Below are 25,775 nucleotides of genomic sequence, written 5' to 3'. Positions count from 1 at the left end.
AATCAGTTTATACTGAGCTCAACAATCCAAACTAACGGTATATATGCAACGAGAGTTAAATGGTTATTCATGCTGCCGAAATAGCAACCAAATCTACCCTCCATATTATTTAGTGCTTTGAAAAAGTAGTGTTACTTTGAATTCTGAAAACCTAGATATGCAACGTCTGGTTGAAGGCTGGGTTAGTCATGAATGGAGATCTACATATTTGTTTATATGTTTGTGCAACCAAGGTGAGCTCAGGTTAAACAGTAACCACAAAGTCAACGACAACGACAACACAGAGTCCTACTACCTATAATTTAAACTGCACTCTCAAATGAACTGATTCACAACTGGAATAATTGATTGAATTAACGTAGATAAAGTTATTTTCTTACAGACGGCTTGTACTTCCGACAGGCGCTAGCATTTTATCGATTGCGCTTGCAGCGACCAACTTAAAGACGTCTATCATAATATTTATAGATATAAATATCATGCAGCACAAACATAAACAAATAAATAAATGCATTAAAAAAAGATATATCGTTAGCTCGAACTAGTGAGGTAGTCTTTATAATGACGTTCAACGAAACAGAAATAGTACCAAAATCTCGTTTATATCACAGCCTGCCGTGTTGAGTGATGAAAATATCATTTCGTTTTGGATAAATGAAGGAAAAAACACGGGATTTTCCCTGCTGGAATAGTTTTGATCATAATTTTAATCAAAGAGACGTATATTGGTGGACAAGTAACAACAGCAATAACAATGGCAATACCAGTCACAACAGCACCAACAACAGTAGTATGTCATTGACTCTAGACCGATACTACCCAACAGTTCCTGAAGAAGGGTAACATCTTTCAATAGAGAAGGCTCTGTGGGGGAAGTCACACCATTTGATTACTACTTTTCTCATACGAAAGCATAGTAGGTTCTTTGTGTGTTTTGTCTGCAAGAATTTCCAGACATTAAAAGGGAAAACGCTCACTTAATTGATAGCTTATCTCATTTCAAGAGAAATCTAATAAACATTCTCATATTAGTATTTTCTTTCAACGTATTCCACTGTTGTCTTTCACATTATCATTAAAAGTCACCATTGAATGATTTTGAAGCAATTTCAACTAGACATAACTTTGTTTCTTTATTTTTTTCTTATTTTCAAGTAAGGATTGTTCAGATTTCTACATTTGCTGTATACGATTTTAATGTCCTTGGATTCCATTTAAAGAAACGATATCTGAATATTTATATAATTTCAAATAGAACGAGTATGAATGGAATTTATAACTCGTACTAAGATATTACAATATCTTAACAATAGTCATAATTAGGAAATCGATTATATAAATGAACGGGAATAATAAATTTAATTGAAAAATATCAAAAACAAATATAAAATATAACTTCATTTCTAGACAGAAACATAAGCCAAAGCAAATGATAAAGTCTGACCAATATCTAAATAAGATGTTGTTGAAACAGAACTTTAGAGTGATTATATGTGATGTATTTAAATCATTAATGATATAATTACACGAATTGGATAACACTGACGTTCGGACATCTTACTTATAAAACAACTTAGCAGATTGTTAATTGTAGTGGAAGAAAGTACGAGGTTTTAACTGCAATTCAGTAATATTTTGGAAGATTAAATTATCTCGGAATATAGTTTTGAAGAGTTATTACTGAGTAGTATTTTGGTATTATTTGTTATGACAAATAATTACTGACAAGTCTCTTTGGATTAAGTCAAGGCAGCTTTTGGATATGTGAATTGGCTAATGCTTGCATATATGCGTGTGGATAAACTTGGACTTATGCAATGGGTGTGATTGTCACTTTTGTACCTAAGTGCACATGCCTCATTAATGATTATGGGTGTGTATTTCATTTGTATATGCGACTATCTTTGTGTTCAGCTCAGAAACCTCAAATAGAGAATCCCTGAGATGTAAAATGCATTTTCACTCGATCACTAATCATTTGCATTTGGAGAGTGCGAATCGACTTGCCATTTGTATTTTGGAGGCTTCCAGCATTTCTTGACTTTTGTTTGCATTTCCCTCCTTAGATAACTCAGTAGGACCAAAGCATGCATGATAATGGGTATAAATGACATTCTATAGCCTGGATATAAGTTTCGTTTTAGTTCTAGTTACATATTCTCCTTTTCCTCATTTTTGTCAAAACAGTCTATGGCTGTGCGTGTATGCTTGTAAATGCGTGTGTTTATATGCTTGCATGTTTGCTTAAGCGTATATATATGTGGAGTATATTGTTACGAACCCGTGAAACAATAATCACAGTGTGGCACGTATATAGGTTAGCCTATTTTGTAAACAGTAAGCTCAAGTTTGCATTTCATAGACCAATTATTCCAGTATTTAGTACCGTTTAATATTCACAACGGAAGGGTATGGTAAAATGAACCATCGAACTCTCACCCTATATATTATCTATTATACTTGTTATATAATTGTTATTATTTCTCTTTATCACAGGTTTTGTTAGCGCTCTTGGAGTCTTACATGGAGTAACAGGTTGCTACCAGGAGCCTACGGTACCATGCCATCCATTCTTTTCAGCTATTGGATAATGTTCTGATTATTCTGTTCCAAACGGAGGAAACACTTTTGGAACAATTCCAATCTATTTTATATTCCCCTTGATACCTTTTGATAATGTTCCCAAGGACCCAAAAGTAATTGGCACTATCTTTACCTTCTTGATTTTCCATAGGGGCATGCAACAGCAAGTATTTAGCATATGTGGTACATCTTGTCCACCACCACTGGGCCCGGTCTGTTATGCTCTACCACCTGATCTGTTTGGATTGGGAAATCCCAGAGGATGCTGCCAGTCTCCGACTCCGCCGCTCTCTGCAGTTTGTCCTCGTATCACGTCTTGCCTATCTCTAGCCCTCATTTTCGCACAGTTTCCAGTGTAGCACCATCGCTACCTAATCGTGTCGCCACAACTTATTTTAGTTTTAGGTAAGTTTAGGGCATTCGTTCCTGATATGGGCAATGGTTTCATCCAGTCTATAGCAGACGCGGCACAGCGGAAACACTTACTCATTCCTAAGGTTGACCCTCTTATTCGTGGCCAGAGCTTGGACTTGCGCTGCCAGTATGGTGTTCTCAGTCTCATTTTTTAATGTTCTTTTCATCAGCCAATTCCCACTATTTTTTCAAGCAACTTTTCCTATGGCTGCTATCATCATCATCATCATCATCATCATCATCATTATTATTATTATTATTATTATTATTATTATTATTATATTATTATTATTATTATTATTATTATTATTATTATTATTATTATTATTATTGCCTATGCACAGCTTCTAACGCTGGAGATGTACTACCAATGATCTAAGGTAACACCCCTTACTTTTCGAGCATCATCCGGAGTATTCGAGCGATTCCAAGAAGTGTTATTTTCTGCAAGTGCTCCACCCTTAATGCAACCCCTATTTGTTCCATGACCTTCTCAAGATTTTTACTCACTGTTTCCAGGGCTCCGACAATTATTGGTACTACTACAACCTTTTTCAGTGATCACAACTGCTTAACCACCCAAGCTAACCTGTTATATCTATCGATTTTTCTTTCTTCCTTATCGCATACCTTGTCAGCTGGGTATGCTATATCTATGCTTGCTTTCTTTCTCAATTAACACTATGTCTGGGGTCCTATTCTCTATCTCATTGTCGCCCTGAATCATAAAATCCCATAGGATCTTTGCATTATCATTTTCGTTGATGCCTTCGGGTTTATGTTCGTACCAGTTTTTCACTCTGTAAAATCCATACTTGTTGCCAAGTGTCCAATGGACAATCCTTGCTATATTGTCATAACGTCTCTTATATTCTTTCAGGGCTGGCGGCGTACATTATCATCATCATCATCATTATTATTATTATTATTATTATTATTATTATTATCATTATTATTATTATTATTATTATTATTATTATTATTATTATTATTATTATTATTATTATTGATTTAACTCGGGTCCGGTCTTATTTCTGGTTGGATTCATATGGGTAGTGGGTTACTACTTATAACCTAAGTTATCCACAAGCTTTCAATAGTCTTTCAAGTGCTTAGAACCTTCTTGATAATCTTTTTTCTGCAGAAGCTCAACAGGACATTCTATTCCAATCTCCTTCAACAATTTCTGTACATCTTTGCTTACAGTTTCCAATGTAGCAGTTACTACTACTACTACTACTACTACTACTACTACTACTACTACTACTACTACTACTACTACTACTACTTCATAAATTATAATATTACACTTCTGAATTGTTCCCGGTCATAATGGTGAACGAGTGGTATTATGCATAGAGGATTCAGTATAACAACATTTATTCCTAATTGTTGACCCTAATGGGTTACGTTTAAGTGATATTTTATTACACACGGACAAAATTCGTAATTGATACTGATGTTAGCGTTAAGTACATTATCATTTGAAAATGGAAGCATTTCACAATAACAACGCAGCATTGCTGTTTAACGTATTTCCAACTGAATTATTACACGGATATTTTAAAAATTGCCGAATTCTCAGAAAAAGTTGACTTCTTTAATGTTGATGTCTATGCAAATATGGTCGTGTATAGCTATGCGGATTTCTTTCTATTAAATTTCGATTTCGAATCACTTCAGCAATTATTCAGATCTTAAGAACAAAATTTATCAAAGGTAGATATTTAGACTAGCTCTACAAAAATTAAATATATTAAGAAATAATCATTGAGTCTTGAAATCTTTATATTTAGATATATATAGGTCCAGGCTCCAACTAAACCAAATCAGCAATTAATGATTACTTAACAATTTTACAACTTTGAATATATCACCGGAAAATTGAGTTCGCAATAATTCCTCTTTTCAAGAAATGCGAATCGCTCTCATTACCCAAGTTCCATAGGACGAATGTATTCGTGAGTGAAAGTTAATAATATTGGGTTGTCCGGAAAGTTCGTGCCGACTTATAGTAGTTTACCTTTCGACTTATTTTAGAATATAGTTGAGTCCATAAAATAGGATTTGACTACACCTCAGTTTAGAGCACAGTTTAAGATATCTTTTCGTGAAAGAAGGTTTATGGTCCTATAGCCTGTGTTAATTCTGTAACCCTTTAAAATGGAATATAAGAAAGTTTGTTTTCGGTACTTGATGCTTTAGGAACCAGACAAAAATTGCTGTAGCTCGGCTGGGATGTGTTAGTCCACCCTCCATATTCACCAGATATTGCTCCTTTGGATTTCCACTTATTCAGGTCTCTGCAGAATAGTCTAAATGGTAAAAATTCCAATTCCTTGGATGACGTAAAAATATACCTTGATGAATTCTTTGCCATAAAACCACCTCGATTCTGGAAAGAGGGTATTTTCAAGTTAAAGGAAAGATGGAGACGCATTGTGCATCAAAATGGTTCATATTTGGTTGATTAAAAATGTGATGGCAAGTATTTATTGACCTTTTTCTTTCCTTTAAAAATCGGCACGAACTTGACGGGCAACCCAATAATTACGTGAATATGTAATGTCTCAACTCAATGCAATAGGATGTAGCTATATTGGGTTAGCATTTACAAGCTGAAATACATAAGCAAAGCTGAAAGAATGCAATGTTTGAACATTTCGTCTATCGACTCAGCCAGTTGTGAATCTACATTATGCAATGTTGTAATACACATCGTTTACGATTTTATTTCATATTTACAAACGTCATTTTCTTACCTGCATAAAATGCATACATCCATAAACTAACTGAACATGTTATATATTTGAGCGATGTTGTTGTCTCGAGAAGAACAGCTTCGGGAGGACAATCTAAAGTCCATGCCATTAGGCCGGCTATCGTCACAGCAAGAACTGGAATCATCCTTTGTAGTAGTGCTGTGTCAGGTAAATTCACACGTTTCACTTTACCTTCTTTGAATATGATTGAGATTCTGTTAGATGATCAAATAAGACAACAATATTAGAAGTCGTTAATAGTTTATTACGTTGTTCAACTAGGGGTAAAAACACTTTTAGACATTAACGAGAATAATCTGTTTATCGTTTCTTGATCAACGACATCAATTAACACGTCGTCAATACTATTCAATTCAGAGTTGGTTCAGTTGCTATTATCGTCTCCATATTCACAAGTCTTAGCATAAGATTTCCTACATAATTTCTATTGATAGCGACACACTATTATGAATATTCTTATAAATAATTTAAATATAAGAATAGCTAATTATACAGGGGGAACAAAGATAGGTATACAGTTGCTTAATATCTTTTAACTTTTAATTGTTTCAGTCATTAGATAGCGGCCATGCCTCGAAGAGTTTTTTTGTCGAATCAACCTCAGTACTTAACTTTTTTGAAAACCCGATACTTATTTTATCGGTCTCTTTGGCCGAGCCGCTAATTTACGGGGACGTAAACACAATTGCACCGGTGGTGGTGGAAATGCAGAAACAAAGTCACACACACACACACACACACACAAGTTATGCTTCTTTCAGTTTTCGCCTATCCAATCCACTCACAAGGCTTTGATCGACCTGAAGCTATGGGAGAAGACACTTGCCCAAGGTGCCATGCAGTGGGACTGAACACCGAACCATGTGGTTGGGAAGTAAGCTTCATACCACAAATCCACGCCTGCGCCTATGGGTGAAATGTTCTTTTCATTTCTTTATTTATTTTTAGGATAAGAATTCTATGATTCTATGCTATTTTAGCTAATGTTTTCTATAATAAAATAATTATTCCTAACTTTAGATATTTATTATATGGTTGACAATTTGACCAAAGATCAATGAAAGTGCATCATCAAATAGTACTGGAAAACAGAGAATGCAGATGGTTCGCAGGAATGGACTGAAGAATTTCAAGGGCCAGCTCCGTCAAGATTATAGAATACGTGACAAATCTGAACAGACTAGGTCAATCTGCAAATCACAGAAAAATGGTCAATTAGTCAGTGTTGCCACTGAAGAAAATGAAATGCTTGTCACTAGAGCATTCACTCAAAGAAATAAGAAAAGAAAAACAGCGCTTCCAATGAATTAGGCATCTCTTGCAGATCCCTTAGTGGGCTTATGAATCTGTTAGAAATTGAGAACTAAAAAGTATATTTCACATATATTAAGAATTTGTATAGCTACTTTTGCTCATGCCTGTTGTATCGTAACAGAAATCCGCTTTGCAATTATTTCAACTTTGATTAGCGAAATGAAAGAAACGAAATCTCACACCAGCATTTGAAGTAACAAGATAGAAGCATATTATAACGTATCATCTTTAAGCCAGATAGACCGAATTACAAAAACCCTGGGAATATATAATGTGACTGCGCGTTGTGAGCGTATGTCAGTATGTAGGTTGCATGTATGTATGTATGTAGGTATGCACGTATGTATGAATGTATGTATCTGTCTGTTTGTCTATGTATCTATTTATCAATATTTACACAGACACACATATACATACGTACACACATACAGAATATATATGTATGCAAATACATGTCTTGTTCATCCGACCATCACGGAACAGTATGCTATATACATACATGCATACATTTAAATACATATACATATATATATATATATATATATATATATATGAATAAAAAATGGAGTTAACGCAGGTGTAATCAAATATTTTTACTTTCGACACATGTTTCGAAAATTCCACTGATACTATTCAAAAGAATAAATGGTATAAACAATGCAATCTTCTCCTCAGGAAAGTGAAAAAAAACGAAACTCGTCAATAAGACATTTTAGCAAAAAATTATGGATTTGTATAGCGATAGACAGAACGCTATTAATATCGTTTAAATAAACGTTATATGATATAACGTCATAAGAAGCTAACAAAAAGAGTAGGGATATTAATAGTGAATGTAAAATATATGTATATACAAGAAGCTTGCATTCTAACCACATGATTCAGGGCTCAATCCTACTATGTAGCATCTTGGGCAAGTGTCTTCTACTATAGCCTTGGGTCGAATAAAGCATTGTGAGTGGATTTGGTAGACGGTAACTGAAAGAAGTTGACCGGGTCATCTCTATCGTGCTAAATCACAGCTTACCGGCACACAAGCAGTACCTGTACGTTGAGTTTGTGTGGTCGATAATGCTTGCAATACTATCGCTGCTTCTATTTCATTTTCATATTTGAATCATATATATATATATATATATATATATTGTTACGAGGGGGGACCTCCGTCGAACGAACGAAAGCTGTTACGGAGTCCTTCACACAGGCCCGTTCAATGCAGCGAATGTTCGACACGGAAACTCGGAGAGGAGAGAGAGATACAACAACAACAGCAGCAGCAGCACAGAAGCAATCGAGAGAGACACAAAGAGGAAAGGCAATTGGCTCACATTTAACAACTAGTTTATATGACTATTACAATTGTTACAACATCAATTAATATCAAGATACATCAAAGCATTTAAACTGTCCGGTAACAACACATCAAATTCATATCAGATACATTTAAAAGAGGACATGCAAGTAACAACTCAATACATCATACAGGTATACCACAGATCAAAGCATTTAAACATGCAGATACAATATAACAGTCCGGAGACACAGTTCTGTTTCAAATCACATTAAAGGCATATACAATGTTCGTAGACAAATAAGTTCACGTTACAAATCAATGTTCAATTACACAGTTCTCTCTTCAACAACTCTGTACACAATGTCTTTACACAGTTCACATTGTTCTTTTCACTGTCTCATTTCTTTTCAACATTTCGATACATCGATTCTTTTTCCTTCACATATCAATATACAATTCACGTACCTTGGTTCCTACTAGAATAGCCAGTGTCCCATATTGCACCTCATCTCTCCCAGTGCTGCTAACTCCAACTTGCCAAACTCTTGCCCCGAATTCCAAATCCTCGCTCCTAAATCCAACCGCTCGCTTTGACGACCAAATACCGACTGCCAAAACCTCTTGCTCTCTCACCACTCCCAATCTCCCCTTAGCACTGCTAATATTCTCTCTATCGCCGCTTGGTCCTATCTGCCTGTCTTCATCGACGCTGTCACTGTCATTCTCTGACGACAGGCTCCTCAGATTCCTTACTCTGTCTTCCTCGGCCCTCACATTTCTCTGACCCTTTCTTGACCGGCAAAGGGTAGGGGTCCCTCCAAAGGCCATCAGTCTTCCGTAAACAAAGGACTATAATTTTGTACTGTAGACTTTCAGACTCCACTCCCAACAAAGTAGGTCAAGAAATACTGCACCAGCCGAACCATTCACAACAATATATATACAAACAAACAATGTATTAGTATGGCGCTCAGGAATAGAAATAAAACAAGTCTTTTACGTTTCGAGCCTACGCTCTTCGACAGAAAGATACACAGAAAAGAAACCAGGAGAGAAAAAATTGCGTGTAGGAGCTAACGTAGGCTCGAAACGTAAAAGACTTGTTTTATTTCTATTCCTGAGCGCCATACTAATACATTGTTTGTTTGTATTCCACCTGCCTTCGTCTTTTGTTTATATATATATATATAATATATATATATATATATATATATATATATATATATATTATATATATATATATATATATATATATATATATATGTTTGAATATGTCAACACACACACACACACTTACACACACACACACACACACATATATATATACATGAAACATTTACCGATTGGATATAAATTAAAACGTAAACAAAAACATCAATACCTCCATGTCTTTAAAATCAATGCACCGTACATGACAACAAATCCTAAATGTTTCCACCATATTGTGATTTGGCAGATTAAATCAGTTGGTTCGAAGTAAAGAATAAATTCCTGCAAAGAGAACTCGTTTCGTTTAACGAAGACGAATGGTTCAACAGATTAAGGCTTTTTGAAGATTAAATTAATTCTCTATTATGCTTCACATTATTTGAAGTATTATGTTATAATTACTCATTATTAAGCGCGCGCTTAAACATATTTCTGCATATATATATACACATATATACACTCATATATATGTATATATATGCATAGAGAGAGAGAGCGAGAGTGAGAGTGTGTGTGTGGTGTGTGTGTGAGAGAGAGAGAGAGAGAGAGAGAGAGAGAGAGAGAGAGAGAGAGAGAGAAGTAGATAGGCTGTGATGTCAGCATTTCTATTTCGGTTTTATTTCGAATTACAGTCAATTTTTTTACATGGTGTTATCAAACTTTTGAATCTGCAACAACATCTCACTGGATCCGCAATTAAAAAGAAACCCTCAGTTTTAAAGTTTTATATATACAACTGGTAAACGCATCCGTCCGTTGGATGGCTTAGGTTGCTTTGGTGGTATTTTTTTTTGTCACCAAATAATTGAGTTACCGAGAAGGTTTACGAGTAGGACGGCAATCTAATTTTCCGATTAATCTAGAACCGGAAAACCAAATTGAAGGCTGATTATTGTGCAGGTCGTTGCATTTTAATGATCATTGAACATATAAGTTTGCAAGCAATGCAAAGTAGAGCTACTGAAGTGTTTTAGGAGTAGATTACGGATAATAATTACAAAATACAATTGTTTTACACGAAAGCGAAATTTGCTTGGTATTGGACATTCATCGCCTTCAGTGTTCCTAGTCAATATAATCACCATCGCAGGTGGACCGTCGAAATAAATAAATAGATATAATCCTTTCACTTTTATAATATTCTCTAAACAAGTAATAATACACAATTGCAACATATAAATAAATGATAAATAAAAAAAAATGTGAAAACCACTAAAATATATTCTATAATTCCAATATACGACCGTATAGATTTAAAAAGTATGGAAAACTCTACATAGAAAAAAAACTATGTATATACAACGAAATAGAGAAAAATCCAGGTGTTAATATCCATACTTTGTGCACAATTTCATAGAGCAAACTCTAATAATATGCGGCAAAGTACTACAATGGATAGGGCCAATTCTAATACTCTACTAGAATATGTGGCACTCTAATTGCTTTTTATTCAATTAATTAGGTCATTCATTGTTATTATTTGGAAGTTCAGAACACATTGAAGTTATGATATGAATATTAGATTAGACAAGCAGTATATAAATAATGATTAAAATGTATGAAAATAAAATAATTATTCAACGTTGCATAGTCTTAACTACACAAATGGATTTTTTAATGATTTTATTCCTAGAGTAAGTCATACTAAAATTGTTCGCACCACTGGTGTTGTTGACAACATCCTTTTATTTCTTATACAGCATCCGAATAGAAACCTCAGTTAAATCTAGAAGTATCAAGCAAATCTATCCAATATCTTAGGTACGTCTAATGCTGTATTGTCCAATAAGTCGTCCATATTTACAACGGTTTGCTTCAATTTCAGAGGCTTTTAGTTTTTATTTCAAGCAAAACGGTCGGTCGAATCTCTCTCCCTGGCTCTAAATCTAGATATTCATACATACACTAAAGCAACAAAATATGTTTAAATATGACTGTACCATTGTGCATGAAAAATAACTTCGTTTAACTGTTAAAAAACTTCAGTTACCGACAGATATTCCTCCGCTAGTATCAATTCTGTTTAATTCTGTATTCTCCTCCTATGTCAAAATTATATCATTTGCATTACATATACCGAACACATATTCAAACATGTGCATATCTTTAAGTATTTAATAAGCATTTATTGTTTAAATACAGAATTATTGTGAATATAGTCTGGATATACTGGATCAATTTAAACTATTGTTCTTCTCTTCGATGTAACTTAAAATGAAATTTGATGAGTATTAATATTTTAAATTTTTTTCTTTTTTATATAAATACTATGGCATTAAAAATATCTGAAAGCACATGATTTAGTACTTAAGATATTGGCCTCAGGAACATAAGGTCGTGGGTTCGATTCTTTGACTTGGGAACACGTTGAAAATGCGTACAAGTATCGGGGATGCGCTCTCTCCCTGTCTCTCTTCTTGTTTGTCTGTGTCTGTCTGTCAGTCTTTTTCGCTATCTGTCACTTCCCCCAAGTTTCTCTGGATGAAAGGTGAAACTATTAATAGAATGTCTATAACTGCACACAAGTACAGAAGTGCATAAAACAGTTAATGAAAGTGTGGTGTAATCTACCAGCTCATGCTTGCTTGCGAGTGCTGGCTAAGCACTTAAAACATCTGATGTCAACAGTGTATCAGTCCAGATAAGTTCATATCCATAAAGTTCTTTCCCTAAGCATGTAAACAAGCTAGAGAAAATAATTCTTAAATTCTTCGAATTATTACTCACCTAATTTTGAGAATTGCAAACCATTGCCATATTGATTTTGTTTTGTTTCTCCGAACAAGAAAGAAAATTCTGATTATTTTTTTCTTTTCCTACAGTATACTATACATTAAAACTAAACTATCCCAGTTCACGCCTATGGTCCTTTTGACTTATTTCCTTTAACTTATTTCAGTTATAATGTAGCAGTATGAAAAACAATATTTATGATGGGATATAAACGCATTATATTTCAACATACTATACTGAGTCGACATTCAAAATGTATTGAACTTCTTTTCTACCAAAACTAAAGCGGCATGGGAAAAATTCTTTGTGTGGGAAGTAACTCCCCTCTATCTGCGCACGCATACAAACTTTCATGTCAGCAGGCCGCGTCAGTTCCCGGCTGTTATGCCTAGTATACAGGCGTGTAGTGCGCGCTTGTTGGAATTTCGTTCATACGCAAGATGACCGTACCCAGCAGAGACTGAAAACCATGTCTCATCACCGGTGATAATGGTCTTCATGAAGTATGGGTTTATGGTTTGTACAGTTCAAATTGTCCTGAGCGATTTCCATGCGGAATGCACTGAACCAAAGCTTATTCCCACTTCGTGAGAAATTTCCTAGACTTTTACATGGCGGTCTTCCATGACTATTTGTCGAATATTCTTAATCGGCTCTTTGTTCCGGCTTGTCAGTAGCCTGCCTGAGCGTGCCTCACGCTCCTCTGAAATGCGGCTATATTTCATGTAATTATTCCACTTCTTGATCTGACATCATTGTCAAAGGCCTGCTAAATCTTCTGGATGGTTTGAGCTTGAGTATCCCAAAGATTTTCGAAAGACACAATGCAGTATCTCTGCTCGATGCGTTCTGTGAAAACGAAAATCCAACGTGCATGCACTATACATCTGTACTCAAGGCATAACAGCCTAGAATTGACGCCATCTACCAGTGCGAAAAATGTTCACCCATACGCAGAAAGAGTGGCCTCACCTTCCACCCTAAGTAGTTTACCAACTTGGCCTCAATTTTGGCGGGAAAAATAAAATCGGATACAATTTGAACGCGTCTCGTATTCTTTTTAAATAAATTTTGTTGTTAAATGAGCATAAAAAGTAAATGTATAAATTTTAGACTTGGGAAAATAAAGTTAGATAATTTATCAAACGTACTTTTAGCTCCCTATCACTCACTTTATCCACCCGCCAACATATCAATCTGTCGGTCCGTATCTATCTCTCTATCTATCTATCTATCTATCTATCTATCTCTCTCTCTCTCTATCTATCTATCTATCTATCTATCTATCTATCTATCTATCTGTTTGTCTGTCTGTCTGTCAGTCTGCCTGTCTGAATGTTCGTCTGTCTATCTCTACGATCAGAGCTATGATCAAATGCCTTCATTTCAACGCTGTCTACCTAATCTTTTTTCAGACGCTTCTCATCCAAGATATATTATGCAACCTGTTCTTTTCCTTACTATAATACGTGATATAATGGGTATTCACTTACTGTTTCTAGCAGGTCAGGTAACTAGACAATAGTGCCAATAGCTGCGATTGGAAATGCTAAGTTGGGAAATCTGATTTAATGCTAATATTAAATTTGAGTCGCACATAGAATAAACTGAGAATTAAATCATAGAAATTTCCCAGGGTTAAACCAATACTTGTTTCGTCGTAGATCACTTACGTTGTTCCTATCGTTGTGAAATCTACGTATATAATTCAGTCGCATTTAAACTGGTTGAAAATGTCAATTCCCGCACCATGGTGATCAATACTATGGATTTTGTCAGCATAATTGAGATGGAATAGACAGTACTGTCAGCTGTGTATTTTGAATTTTGTTCTTTCACACAGAAAAATGATATCTAATCAATAAAGTCTATGCATTTATAAAGCATATGCAGACATTATCGAAAATAATTTGTAAGTGAGGTTAATACCCAGTAATACTATATATTAAAATATTTGCTTATAACGTACTGCTTTTTAATTCTGGAATACCATCTCTGTAAGTAGGTTACAATTTTTCTAATGACTATTGATTTCCTGTACGCAACTATAATATTAGAAAATTTTATTAAAGGGAAAACAAGTCTGTATGTCACTCATGACTTGCTTTGACTTAGTATTAGGTAGACTGGAAGTAATGTACGTGTTGACACATACATGAACATGGTGCTGCAAACATTGCAGGATCCAGTTACTATGGTTATGTTCTCACAACGCCGTAGAACTTCAGACAATATGTTATCATTACTTAACATATCGTCTCCTTTTTCTGGCTCCCAGTTCATGCCTTGTTTTGCAAAGCATAATGTGTGTGACTCACTATACGATCTCACATTTCAGATGTATAATTGTTTGTTCATCATTGAGACACTGACATATTGCCTGGATAAGGCGATCCCGTCAGGTTATAAGGAAGATATACCTTCATCACTTGACATTAAAAATTTTCAACCTTCTCTCTTCGTTCTTATTTATTGGCATATCTCGCAAATATATAAAACAGTTAACACGCCAGTAGTGTCAAAGAAAATCTTCAACAGCGATTTCTTACGTCACCATAACGTACTTAAATAGTCGAAAGCAACGAGTGGATAAAATCATAAGAGACGAAATTATTGTTTAATATTCCTACTCCCGAAATACGTAGTGTTCTGTTTTACATCTGATCAACAACGACGCCTTTAGGATATCAATGACGTTTGAATTCTATGTTTTTGTGGGTGATAACAAGAATAATTCTCACTGTCGGTCGAAGCCCATTAGTAATCAACTGTAGATCTCATAATTTGATCAATGTTTTAATATAAACTATCGAATGTAGGGGCCTTAAACTGGATTAATCTAGCCGTAGGGTTACTTTCTCTTCTATTATATTCTTGTGGTGCCATTTATAGGAGAATGCAAATATAATTGATGAAATATGAATCGTTGGAAACATCTAGTTCAATGACTCCAGGTACCAATTTTCAGGTGTTTACCGTTTTACTTCACGGTTTACAGACAATGACAATTCAATCACGAGGCTCCTTCTATGTTATTTTAAATTACATTTCTGATACAATGAAAATCGACTAAATGAAAATGAAAATACAAAGAAAATTCAATAAACTTCGCTATTATGTATAGACATCGGCAACTATTGGTTTCTTCTCCTATGTTGAACAGTGAGGTTGTATTATGCAGAGTAAGAATTTTGTGCAAGTTACCAACTATCCTGAAAACGTTACCTATTCTCGACGATATTAGAATTTTATGTGAATTAAAATAAATTCAAGAGAGAAAAAAAAAATGAGAGACAAAAATAAAATCGATTGGAATGAACTAGCTTATGAAAATTTGTTCTTAAATATTAGGAGTTCAATTCTATGAACATTATGAAACATATCAATATATTTCTAGAAGTACGTACCTCAAATGACATAATGGATCCACCTAAACACATCATTAGGAGAAATATTGGGCTAGCTGATTTGATAACCTGAAAATTTGATAAGAATGTTATATTTATTATAAAATATTGCAAAATAGTTTCTGAGATCATAGTGCATAATTATATCAGGATTTCCATATTGTTTAAATTTTTGTGTGCACAAAGAATAAAAGAATTGAGTTTATTTGGATTAAAACTTACAATCAATATTTCTATTTTAGGAATGTTATATGTAGACTTGAAATGCCTGTCTAGATACAGAACTGTCGATTTTAAAAGCGATACAATTCTTTAATTGTGTTACTGTCGATGAAACACTATTATAGTGCTTCTAGTTACTTAACTGCCAAAAATGTGTGCTAGAGCTTCAAGGAACATTTCCTATGATAATATGATGAATATGTGTAGATTTGTCTTTAATTCAGTCAACACTCCTAAAACATTAAGGATTTTGTGTCACTCTTAATAATCCAAGACGTTTCAGGAAATGATTGATTCTTCAAGATTGTATAAAATGCGAAGAATTTTATTCTTCTCAATCAATTTTTTATAGAATTGCTGTCACGATATTGTTTTTCTGCTTCTCAGTTTAGCGATATCCAATATACTGAAGAGTTGTTTTATCTATTTGTTCTGTAAGAAAACATTAGCGACAATCGCCCTAATCAAAAGTACCTTTGGCTACAAAACTATTCTTATATTGTGATTATTATGCATACATTGAAATTTCTTTCTTTTCTCTGTTACTTGCCTTTTAAAAACTACTAGCCCTTACGAACGACGAAATAACTAGCAGCAGTATTCATTAATACATGCGTGCGATAAACCCTGATTGCTACAACGAAAGATCCCCGTGTGTTTGCAGTTCCAAGATGCCTGAGTCAGTTGGTTTTAAAGTCATGTCTTGATCGTGACCTAATTTTAAGTAATTAAAACATACTCCACATTATCAACGATCTCTTGTCCCAAATAAATTGGGTTCAGCTGCAGGACATAAGATTGGATTTAGGAGATGCTAGGGACTTGGCAGAATGTGACAACAAAACCGTCTAATCATCTGCGTTCCACTGTTTCTGTCATAGTTGTTTCCCTTAGCCCTTATAATATTTCGAACATTTACAAGACAGCGAAACTGTTTAACACACAGCTGGAGGTCTTTCATTGGTAATAATGCACCAGATTTGTATCTGTAAACCAGTGAGGATATTAACTTATTGTTTTTCCTCTCCTAGGTTGGTGTTCTTTCTAGAACTCAGGGACTGTCACTCCCTGTAGTTTTACTGTATATTCAATTTCCAACTCTAATTTTCTCTAATGTTACCTAGCCATTGCGCTATCAAAGATTTATTTGACTTGTTGATAGGTTTTGGTTTTGTTATGTTGGGTTTCTGGAAACCCTCGTAAGTAGCCTAGACTGGTGGGGTGGCGGTTTAGTGGCCAATGGCATGATCATGCAACGTGTAACATTGTCATAAGCCCTCACAAGCCGCCCATCATATTTTATAGTTCATCTGAAACTACATTATTCATTCTATCCATATTTCAGTTTTAAGATGTCGAGATTTCGAAGAGGCTTTGCTATTCTTTCATTAGCTCAATGAATCTTTAGATCTATTCAAAGGTGTTCTAGAAATATATGAAAGATTCTTTCATAAGTATTTTAATGATATTTAGTTATGAGCATTAAGCTGCATTACGTTACTAATTTAATTAACTTACCAGCTGACTACGTTTATGGCAGACAACGACTGCTAATGCAATCATAATGAGCAGTGTTATTGCTGACATTACCAAGATCATCACACGAATTGCAATGTTTGGCTGATGCATGCAGGGTGATGAATCGATACATGTGTCACAATACCGTGCGCAGGGTAAGCATTGGAAATTATTGAGTTCATTGGATGAATTTAATTTATTCTGACCATAAAAATCTTCTAAATCAGAACCATTGAAATATTGAGCGTGTTGATCTTTATAAGGAAAATAATAACCATCAAGGCATTTGCATATGTAACAGCCACGCCGAAAACCGCATTTGGGTACATGGACACACTGAAAATAGGAAAAGAACGCATGTAAGTAATTTTAAGATCTCGTAATATGAGTTATAGGTTCGAAATATGTCCGGAGGTGCCAGCGTATTAACCAATGGGCCTTAACCTATTACATTTTCTCTTCAATTTATAATCATGAAGTTAAGCAAACAGTAGATAAAGAGAGTCATCACAAATGTAATTAAATGCAAGAGAAAAAACATAAATGATATTCAATCGCATTATCCATTCCACAGAAAACTGAAGACTTTTGAAGCTTTTCTTTTAAAATTGTTTTTTGAAGAAGCATGAACTAAAAGAGCAACAGCAGCACCAGCAATATTTTTGACATGTCGGAAAATATAAAACAGCAAGTACAAGTTGAGCAGTGGGATCGAATATAATCGACTGATCCCTTCACCTAAAAATTGCTGGCCTTGTACCAAAAATTCGATTTAAGAATTATTATCATCTATTTCTGCTGCCTCTCCTTTTTATTATATTTAATGTTTAGCATTATGAACACACACGAACTCAATAAATATATGGTTGCTAAATAGCAATTTGACGGGCACACCACCGATTTCACAGAATTATTAGTTTTCGCTGCTATATTTCAATCGGAAAGAAGTAATAAAGCATACCTTCGTTGTTTTCTGGCAGCTGTGCGTTCCCCGAAAAATATCCACAATCTTCTTTGCTTTAGCATTCTGGTTAATATCTTGCGTGATATCCCCTTGTACATCACATTGGTTAATGTCAATATTTGTTAATTCGATATCTATTGTGGCAACACCTCTGATTGCATAAGAAATATTTGAAGAAAAAGATAACAGAAAGAAATTTGTAGCAAAATAAATTAAAAACCGTCATTCATTTAAATAATATAACGAAACGTTATCATTAATGTTGCCTTCATTACTAATATGATCATTAATATTTTATTCACAGCCAGTTTCCATAAGCTTTTACTAAACTGAAGAAGGACATAAAGTTTGAGACAACAGCATCAACAATAAATGATGAAACGTTCAGTGAGATTACTTGTGAATGTTTACTGAGAATCAGACTCATTCAAAATATTCCGATGGAGAAATGAAGAGTTTACTTTCAGTTAGATGTATTTCAATTTCCCAAAGAACGCTTTAGAAGGAAGAATATTGACTATGAAAATATGAGCAGAAATATCTAAGCATTCTAAATTAAATTTCCGGCCCATAGTATGAAATGACAATATTTATTTTATCTTGAGATTTGTTAAACACATAAATGCGTCCCTTCATTCTTATATAAATATGGTTAAAATTGTTTTGTTTTTAACTTTCATGGCGTTATAGATATTCCTCTTACGAGTTTTACTTTCAACAATCTAAGGTGTTTTCGATAAGTGACATTATAGAAAATGTACATTTTTAACGAACATTTCGTTTTCACATCTTATTATATATTAATAATATTAAGAATGGGAAGACAAGTATTTCGTCGCATTAGATTTCCTGTGAGAAAGCAACAATAATCAGGAAAATATAAGTAAAGCATTGAGTTGATTTTTTACATTTTAATGGCACTTTGGGTGGATTAAAATAATGGCGAACTACAAGTGAGAGCTTTCTTTAAAATATTTTGACTGTCTTTTAAAAATGAAAGTGTGTGTAATACGTGCATTAAAAGTTATTAACAGGTTTGTGCGATGTGTAACCCGGAAAGAAAAGAAAAGCATCTATACATTACAAAATGTAGTTTGAAAAATCTCCAGTTATTTTATTTTCTCTCAAGATGCGACCTCTTATAAGTTGCTAGTTAACTTTGAAATATTAATGTTACACTCAGCCGTAAAAAAATATATATTAAGACAAGTCTTATCATATCCATACACCTCTAATGTATTTCTAACAAAACCAGACTATCATGTGATTCCAATGCACTTTGCATTGTTTAGATGTCGGTGATGGCACCCCTCTGGTTTTATGTATATAGGTGGTGCAATATAAACAAACTTGATATTAGTTCCAAAATGTTTGGGACTTAAATTACGTGTATAAAGTCACTTTACACTGCAATACGCCATGGAGAAAACTCGTTTTAGGCAATTATAAGAGTCCCCTTTGAACTGGTAGACACATGTCGAGCTTTTTGCACTCGCTTCAGTACCAGATAGCAAATTGAACAGACGAGATAAACACTGAACCACATCCAGCCTTCATGCCAGCCACTCGTTCCGAATAGTCGATCGAAGTGCTAGTGAAAAGCCGCTCTTATATGTTCGGTGTCGATTAACATGAGTCTATTTTGGTCCACGAAAAATTGATTTGTGTCTTTGTTGCGATGTTGAGCTTCTGCTACTTCAACTCGTCGTGTCTTCGAGCAGGCAAAGTAGCTCTGACAACGTAGCTTTCGTGCATCACTTGAAAATATTGACCGAGTATATATATACATCGGCCCGGAGCAATAGTAGAAGACTCCTGCTCAAGATGTCATGCCGTGAGACTGAAACCAGAATCTTGCGAGTGGAAAACAAACATCGAGTCACATAGATGCGCATATGAATGTCATAAGCGGTTAGTGTCTCTTTTTATGCAGGCATGTGTTGGAGGGTTCAACTTGCACCGACGAGCCAGTGGAATGCGCTGACCTCCAATATATGCTTTAACATGGTTTTTATTGCTGGGTACCCTTGCAAACATCGGTCATATGATAGAATGTACTGGATGCTGCATTTCGTTGCATCGGCAAGAGATCAACCAAGTAACTCCAGAGTGGCTAAATAATTCGCAAGAGAAGACTCCTCAACTGAGAGAAATGTGAGTATGATAGATAAAGAACAGGTGTCCTGCTGAAAAGGCGATTCATGGCTTTCCATGCACGCTCGCGCACACACACATGCACAAACATACACACACACACGCGCGCCGCCCGTACACACACATACACACACGTACACACACACAGACACACACACATACAATCACTCTCACACACATATAGACATTTTACCTCGTCCTGCCATGCATTTATATATATATATGTTTACAAACCTGCACGCGCATGTATATATTTAACATATAGTGATATGCATATATATATATATATATATACACATAAATATATTTTATAGACTCATTCGTAAATAATCAGATTGCATTAATTCATACGGTTATACAAATACACGGGCGCGCGCATACTTGCGTGTCTACACAGACAGTTTCACGATGTTCAGTTGCACTAAATATAAACTCGTTAATAATAACTGTTCAGAGCATTAAATTACAAAGTTTGATATATAATATGTTTTCATATAAATTTGAAAAACGTAAATTAAAATTGTTTCATCTCTAATGATTAGGTAAATATTCCTAAAATTCTTATTGGAATGAACAATAATCTCATATATATATATATATATTTAAGACATTTAATTGCTATTATTAAAAACAATTATTTTTGAGTATTAGTTTTCAATATAATCAACTATACTCTTCCTCCCAAATGTACGCTCTATTTTAGAATTCATTATTAACTCTTTTATGGCGGTGAGCTGCCAGAACCGTTAGCAAACCGGACAAAATTCTTAGAGGGCATTTCCTCCGTCTTTACACACTAAATTCAATTTCTGCTGAGGTCTACTACGCCTTTTATTATTCGGGGTCGATAAAATAAGCACTGGCGTCGACGTAACCGACTAGTCTCACCGTCAAAAGTTCCTGACCTTGAGTTTGTAATAGAAATGTCTTCTTGAGGAAGAATCGTTAGTATGCCGGAATGAATGCTTAGCGGCACTTCTTTCGGCTTCATGCTCTGAATTCAAATTCCGCCGAAGTTGACTTTGCCTTTCAGAGTCGATAAAACATTACCAATTAATTACTGGGGATGATGTAACTAGCACTCTTTAGAATTTTAGGCTTTCTGTCTATAGTAGATAAAATCATTATTGTTGTAGCGTCACCTCAGCTATGTATTAGATTTGTCAGTCTGCGATCAAAATAACATTTGTCAGTTTTTTTCATTTCGTCAGAAGTATGACGAAAATTAGATAACGGATTCTTACTCTGCTTCCAGTACCTTACCATTCATCATTCAGTGCAGTATTATTTAACCAATTAACAAAAAATTCAATAGTGAATTTATCGATCAAACAGTGTGTCTCTCTTTTTATTTTTGTATTTTTCAATCAAATGTTTAAATGTCATGTTGACATGTTCTGATTCGCAATTTGTAAATACGTCAAAGCATCTGGAATGCTTATATCAACATATAGGTATAGCAACAGACCAACACCGTCTCTGATTTTCTGACTACTTGCACTGTTTGTTGGATACTATTTTCCCTTTCTTTCTCTTTTTTGCATCCCTCTCTTCCATCTGTGTCTCTCTCCTTCTCTCCCTCTCTCCTATTATCTCTCACATTTTTTAATGCGCAATGACTCGTAATATTTATTAAATATTTACTTTTATTTACGATTTGAATTGAATTGAATTGCTCTCACATTTTTTAATGCGCAATGACTCGTAATATTTATTAAATATTTACTTTTATTTACGATTTGAATTGAATTGCCGCTGAGATCGACATCCATCATTTTGGTGTTGATAAAGCAACGCAGTACTTCTTCTTTTGTGAAGTGGATTTTATCGACTATACAGTCACACCCAAATCTGAGGATTTATACGTATCTTAGTAATCAATAATCAAAGTATTTGATTATAGCTGTTTGCTGTGTTTATAGTATAGGTGGATCATATTTGTACAGAAAATTCGTGATTCACTTAATTTAGTTTAGTAAATACCTGGTACTCAAGACTGCAGACAATATACATGATATATGCATGTATGTATGTATGTATGTATGTATGTATGTATGTATGTATGTATGTATGTATGTATGTATGTATGTATGTTTATATGTACGTATGTATATATGCGAGTATGTACAGGATTATATCAAGGTTATTTTTTTCCATCACAATTCAAATTGGTCGCAAGTGACATGGCTCTTTCATTTAAGTTACAACACCTCGGTGGGGAGATTACCTGAATTTATGTCAGTATGCGTGTATGGGTGCTTATTGTGTGTGTATGTGTGTGTGCATGCGCGCGCGCTGTGTGCATGTGGATGAACTTGTAGTTCTGGACTCGTGTGGCATTACAGAACACAAGTGTTTCATTATTATTTCTGTAGGTGTGGTCGTGTGTATTCGATGTATACTCTCTTTTACTCTCTTTTACTTGTTTCAGTCATTTGACTGCGGCCAAGTTGGAGCACCGCCTTTAATCGAGCAACTCGACCCCGGGACTTATTCTTTTGTAAGCCCAGTACTTATTTTATCAGTCTCTTTTGCCGAACCGCTAAGTAACGGGGACATAAACACACCAGCATCGGTTGTCAAGCAATGCTAGGAGGACAAACATACAAACACACACACGCATATATATATACATATATACGACGGGCTTCTTTCAGTTTCAGTCTACCAAATCCACCCACAAGGCTTTGGTCGGCCCGAGGCTATAATAGAAGACACTTGCCCAAGGTGCCACGCAGTGGGACTGAACCCAGAATCATGTGGTTGGTAAACAAGCTACTTACCATATATATATATATATATGATTGTGTGTCTATGTTCATCTACGTACCTCAAATAGAGAACCTCATGAATGTTTTACAAATTTAACTTTTTCTCTGACCGATTGTATGGTGATAATTAGAGAATGCGAATCTGTCTGCTCTGTTCTTTATTTGAAGGAGGAACCAGGCGTTTGGAGTTTATATGCAAATTTCCTGTTATGTAACTATGATAGGAAATATGAAAATCTATTGCTTGACCATAAATATTATTGGTCTCCCCATTGAAGTTGTTCATTGAATTTTTGAAAAGACACATGCATGCACTGGAAAACCAATCTCAGCAATTGTGCACAACTTTTGTTCGGTATCTCATATGACTATATCTGGCTTGTTATGCTTATACCGGGTATTGCTTTAACTGGACGTTTCCAGCAGTATGTTCTTAAAAGAACTTTAAAGATGTGGTTACTTTCTGATTCTGATGTGCCCTTGAAATGGCCGTCAGGACAATCCTTCCTGCACGTAGCATTGTGGATCTTCTTAGCGACAATTTCATTTCTCCTGAGAAGGCAGTATCTTGCAGACATTTTTGGTTAGCCTTGACATGAGCGATAGATTTCACACCTATATAGTATTGTTGATAGTCTATCACAGCGTGGAGGTTTAGCGGCATCTTTATCTCTTGTTGGTCAGTAATTTAGTAACTACCCCCTGTTCATGGATAGAAAAGTTATAGTTTTCTAAGTGAAGTGTGAAATACTTATGAGTGGTCCAGGATAGGACACGCTACTAATTTTCCCATTCTCTTGCTTGCAGAACATGTACCCATGCATATCTTTCTACTTGTATGATGAGCAATTCTCTGTTTAAGTAGGTCAGTCCAACCACTCTTGTTTAACGTGTAGTAGCCGTAAACTCGGAGTATTTGTTCAGAAGTCTCCGCGTAATTTCATACCGTTATTATTTTACTGGGGAGAACACATGTGGTGTACTCATTTCTAAATTTGATGTTTAGTAACAGTAGTCTAAATTATATAATGAGGTATATAAAAGCAGTTTTGGCGGACCTTATAAATTTATCTCTATCCCTCTGTTTAATATAGATACTGCCAGTGTCCCAGTTGGTGTAGAAGGTACCAATAATTTGTTGCAGATGTCTTCAAACGTTCATTCTAATGTCCCGAATGTTAGTACTAGCTTGGTATTGCAAAAGCATTGTCCGATATCGTATTATTTAATGAAGACAGCTCTAACTTCCATACCTTCCTAAGTCTTCTGAAGTATTCTTTTGTCATTCTGGTATTACAGCAACAAGAAATACAATTTTCTCGACGATTTCAAAGCATTTCCAACATTCATCATTAGTGATAGGCGAGACAGGCCATTGATATCCATATTCTATGCCTGATCGATAACCTTTCTCTGTTTGACTATCGAATATGAACATTTGTCCTGAGCAAATTCCATTCCTATATCTGGAACGTTGTGAGCAGTTACAACAACTTTTTGTGTCAAGAATGTTACTCCAATACAGCTTAAGATCATCGACAAAAAACGGTGTTCGAAAACTAAATCTTTCTTTCATCTATAGCTTTTAGAGGTGATCTGCTAGAACTGAAAGTATTACAAATAACCTATCAGCCTGAAACGAATCTGTTGATAGCATAATTCTCTTGACTACAGTGCTAGTTTAAGTTCTTAAAGATACATCTGTGAACCTTGTAGTCATTAGTCTCTTAACGGCATTAACTATAACAGTTGGAAACTTAGCAAGGTGTAGACACTCTTTTATCCATATGTGAGGAACAGCCAATCGCCTTATTATACATACAGGTAGCAGATTTCGAAGTTACCAGCTTTCGTCAAGGTTGGCTTCGTTGATGAGGAGTTATTCATCACAGCCCCAGATTTGTTTCTTTTCTCTTGCCTTGTCTTTTATCTGCACATTGTGTGGTATATATCTGCACATTGTGTGGTATATAATTTATACATCTCTTTCAAGCATGGAATTAGCCTTTTATTTCTGTCCATAAGCATCTCCTGGATTTTAGCTACTAGCGTAGTACGTGTAACTGTCAACCAGCCTAGCATATCAGTTTCAGTATTTATTGTTTTGGTTTTAGACAGACTAATAAAAGCTGTCCTGTACAGTTTTAGTTTTCTTTTCCAATAATCAACTATCAGATATCTCTCGAGGGACTTTTAGCTCGGCGGTTTTGCGAGAACCATCAGGTAAATTCCACTGCTGACATTACAAGTCTTGGGATGCGCGCGCGCATTATTTATGCACATTTTTATGAATGTGTGTGTGTGTGTAATTATATGTCTGTCTATATACACACACACGCACGCACGCACGCACGTACACACGCATACACACATAACCGATGTAGTAAATAAATAGTCAAAGCAAATTTA

General features: G+C 35.0%; 1 protein-coding gene across 1 annotated transcript in view; it reads right to left on the bottom strand.

Annotated features, from left to right (window-relative positions):
* Nucleotides 1-25,775, bottom strand: part of LOC118763956 (probable G-protein coupled receptor CG31760) — a 64,706-nt gene that overhangs the window by 16,366 nt on the left and 22,565 nt on the right. The window contains exons 5-9 of the mRNA XM_036504017.1: nt 18,439-18,592; nt 17,478-17,813; nt 15,738-15,806; nt 9,770-9,879; nt 5,760-5,974 (exon numbers count right to left, since the gene is read on the bottom strand). Coding sequence (XP_036359910.1) covers nt 5,760-5,974; nt 9,770-9,879; nt 15,738-15,806; nt 17,478-17,813; nt 18,439-18,592 — 884 coding nt within the window. The remainder of the gene's footprint in view (nt 1-5,759; nt 5,975-9,769; nt 9,880-15,737; nt 15,807-17,477; nt 17,814-18,438; nt 18,593-25,775) is intronic.

The sequence above is a fragment of the Octopus sinensis genome, linkage group LG1 (assembly GCF_006345805.1).
Source record: "Octopus sinensis linkage group LG1, ASM634580v1, whole genome shotgun sequence".
NCBI classification, from domain to species: domain Eukaryota; kingdom Metazoa; phylum Mollusca; class Cephalopoda; order Octopoda; family Octopodidae; genus Octopus; species Octopus sinensis.
Note: the sequence above shows the minus strand (reverse complement) of the source record. Positions and strands in the feature narration are given on the sequence as shown.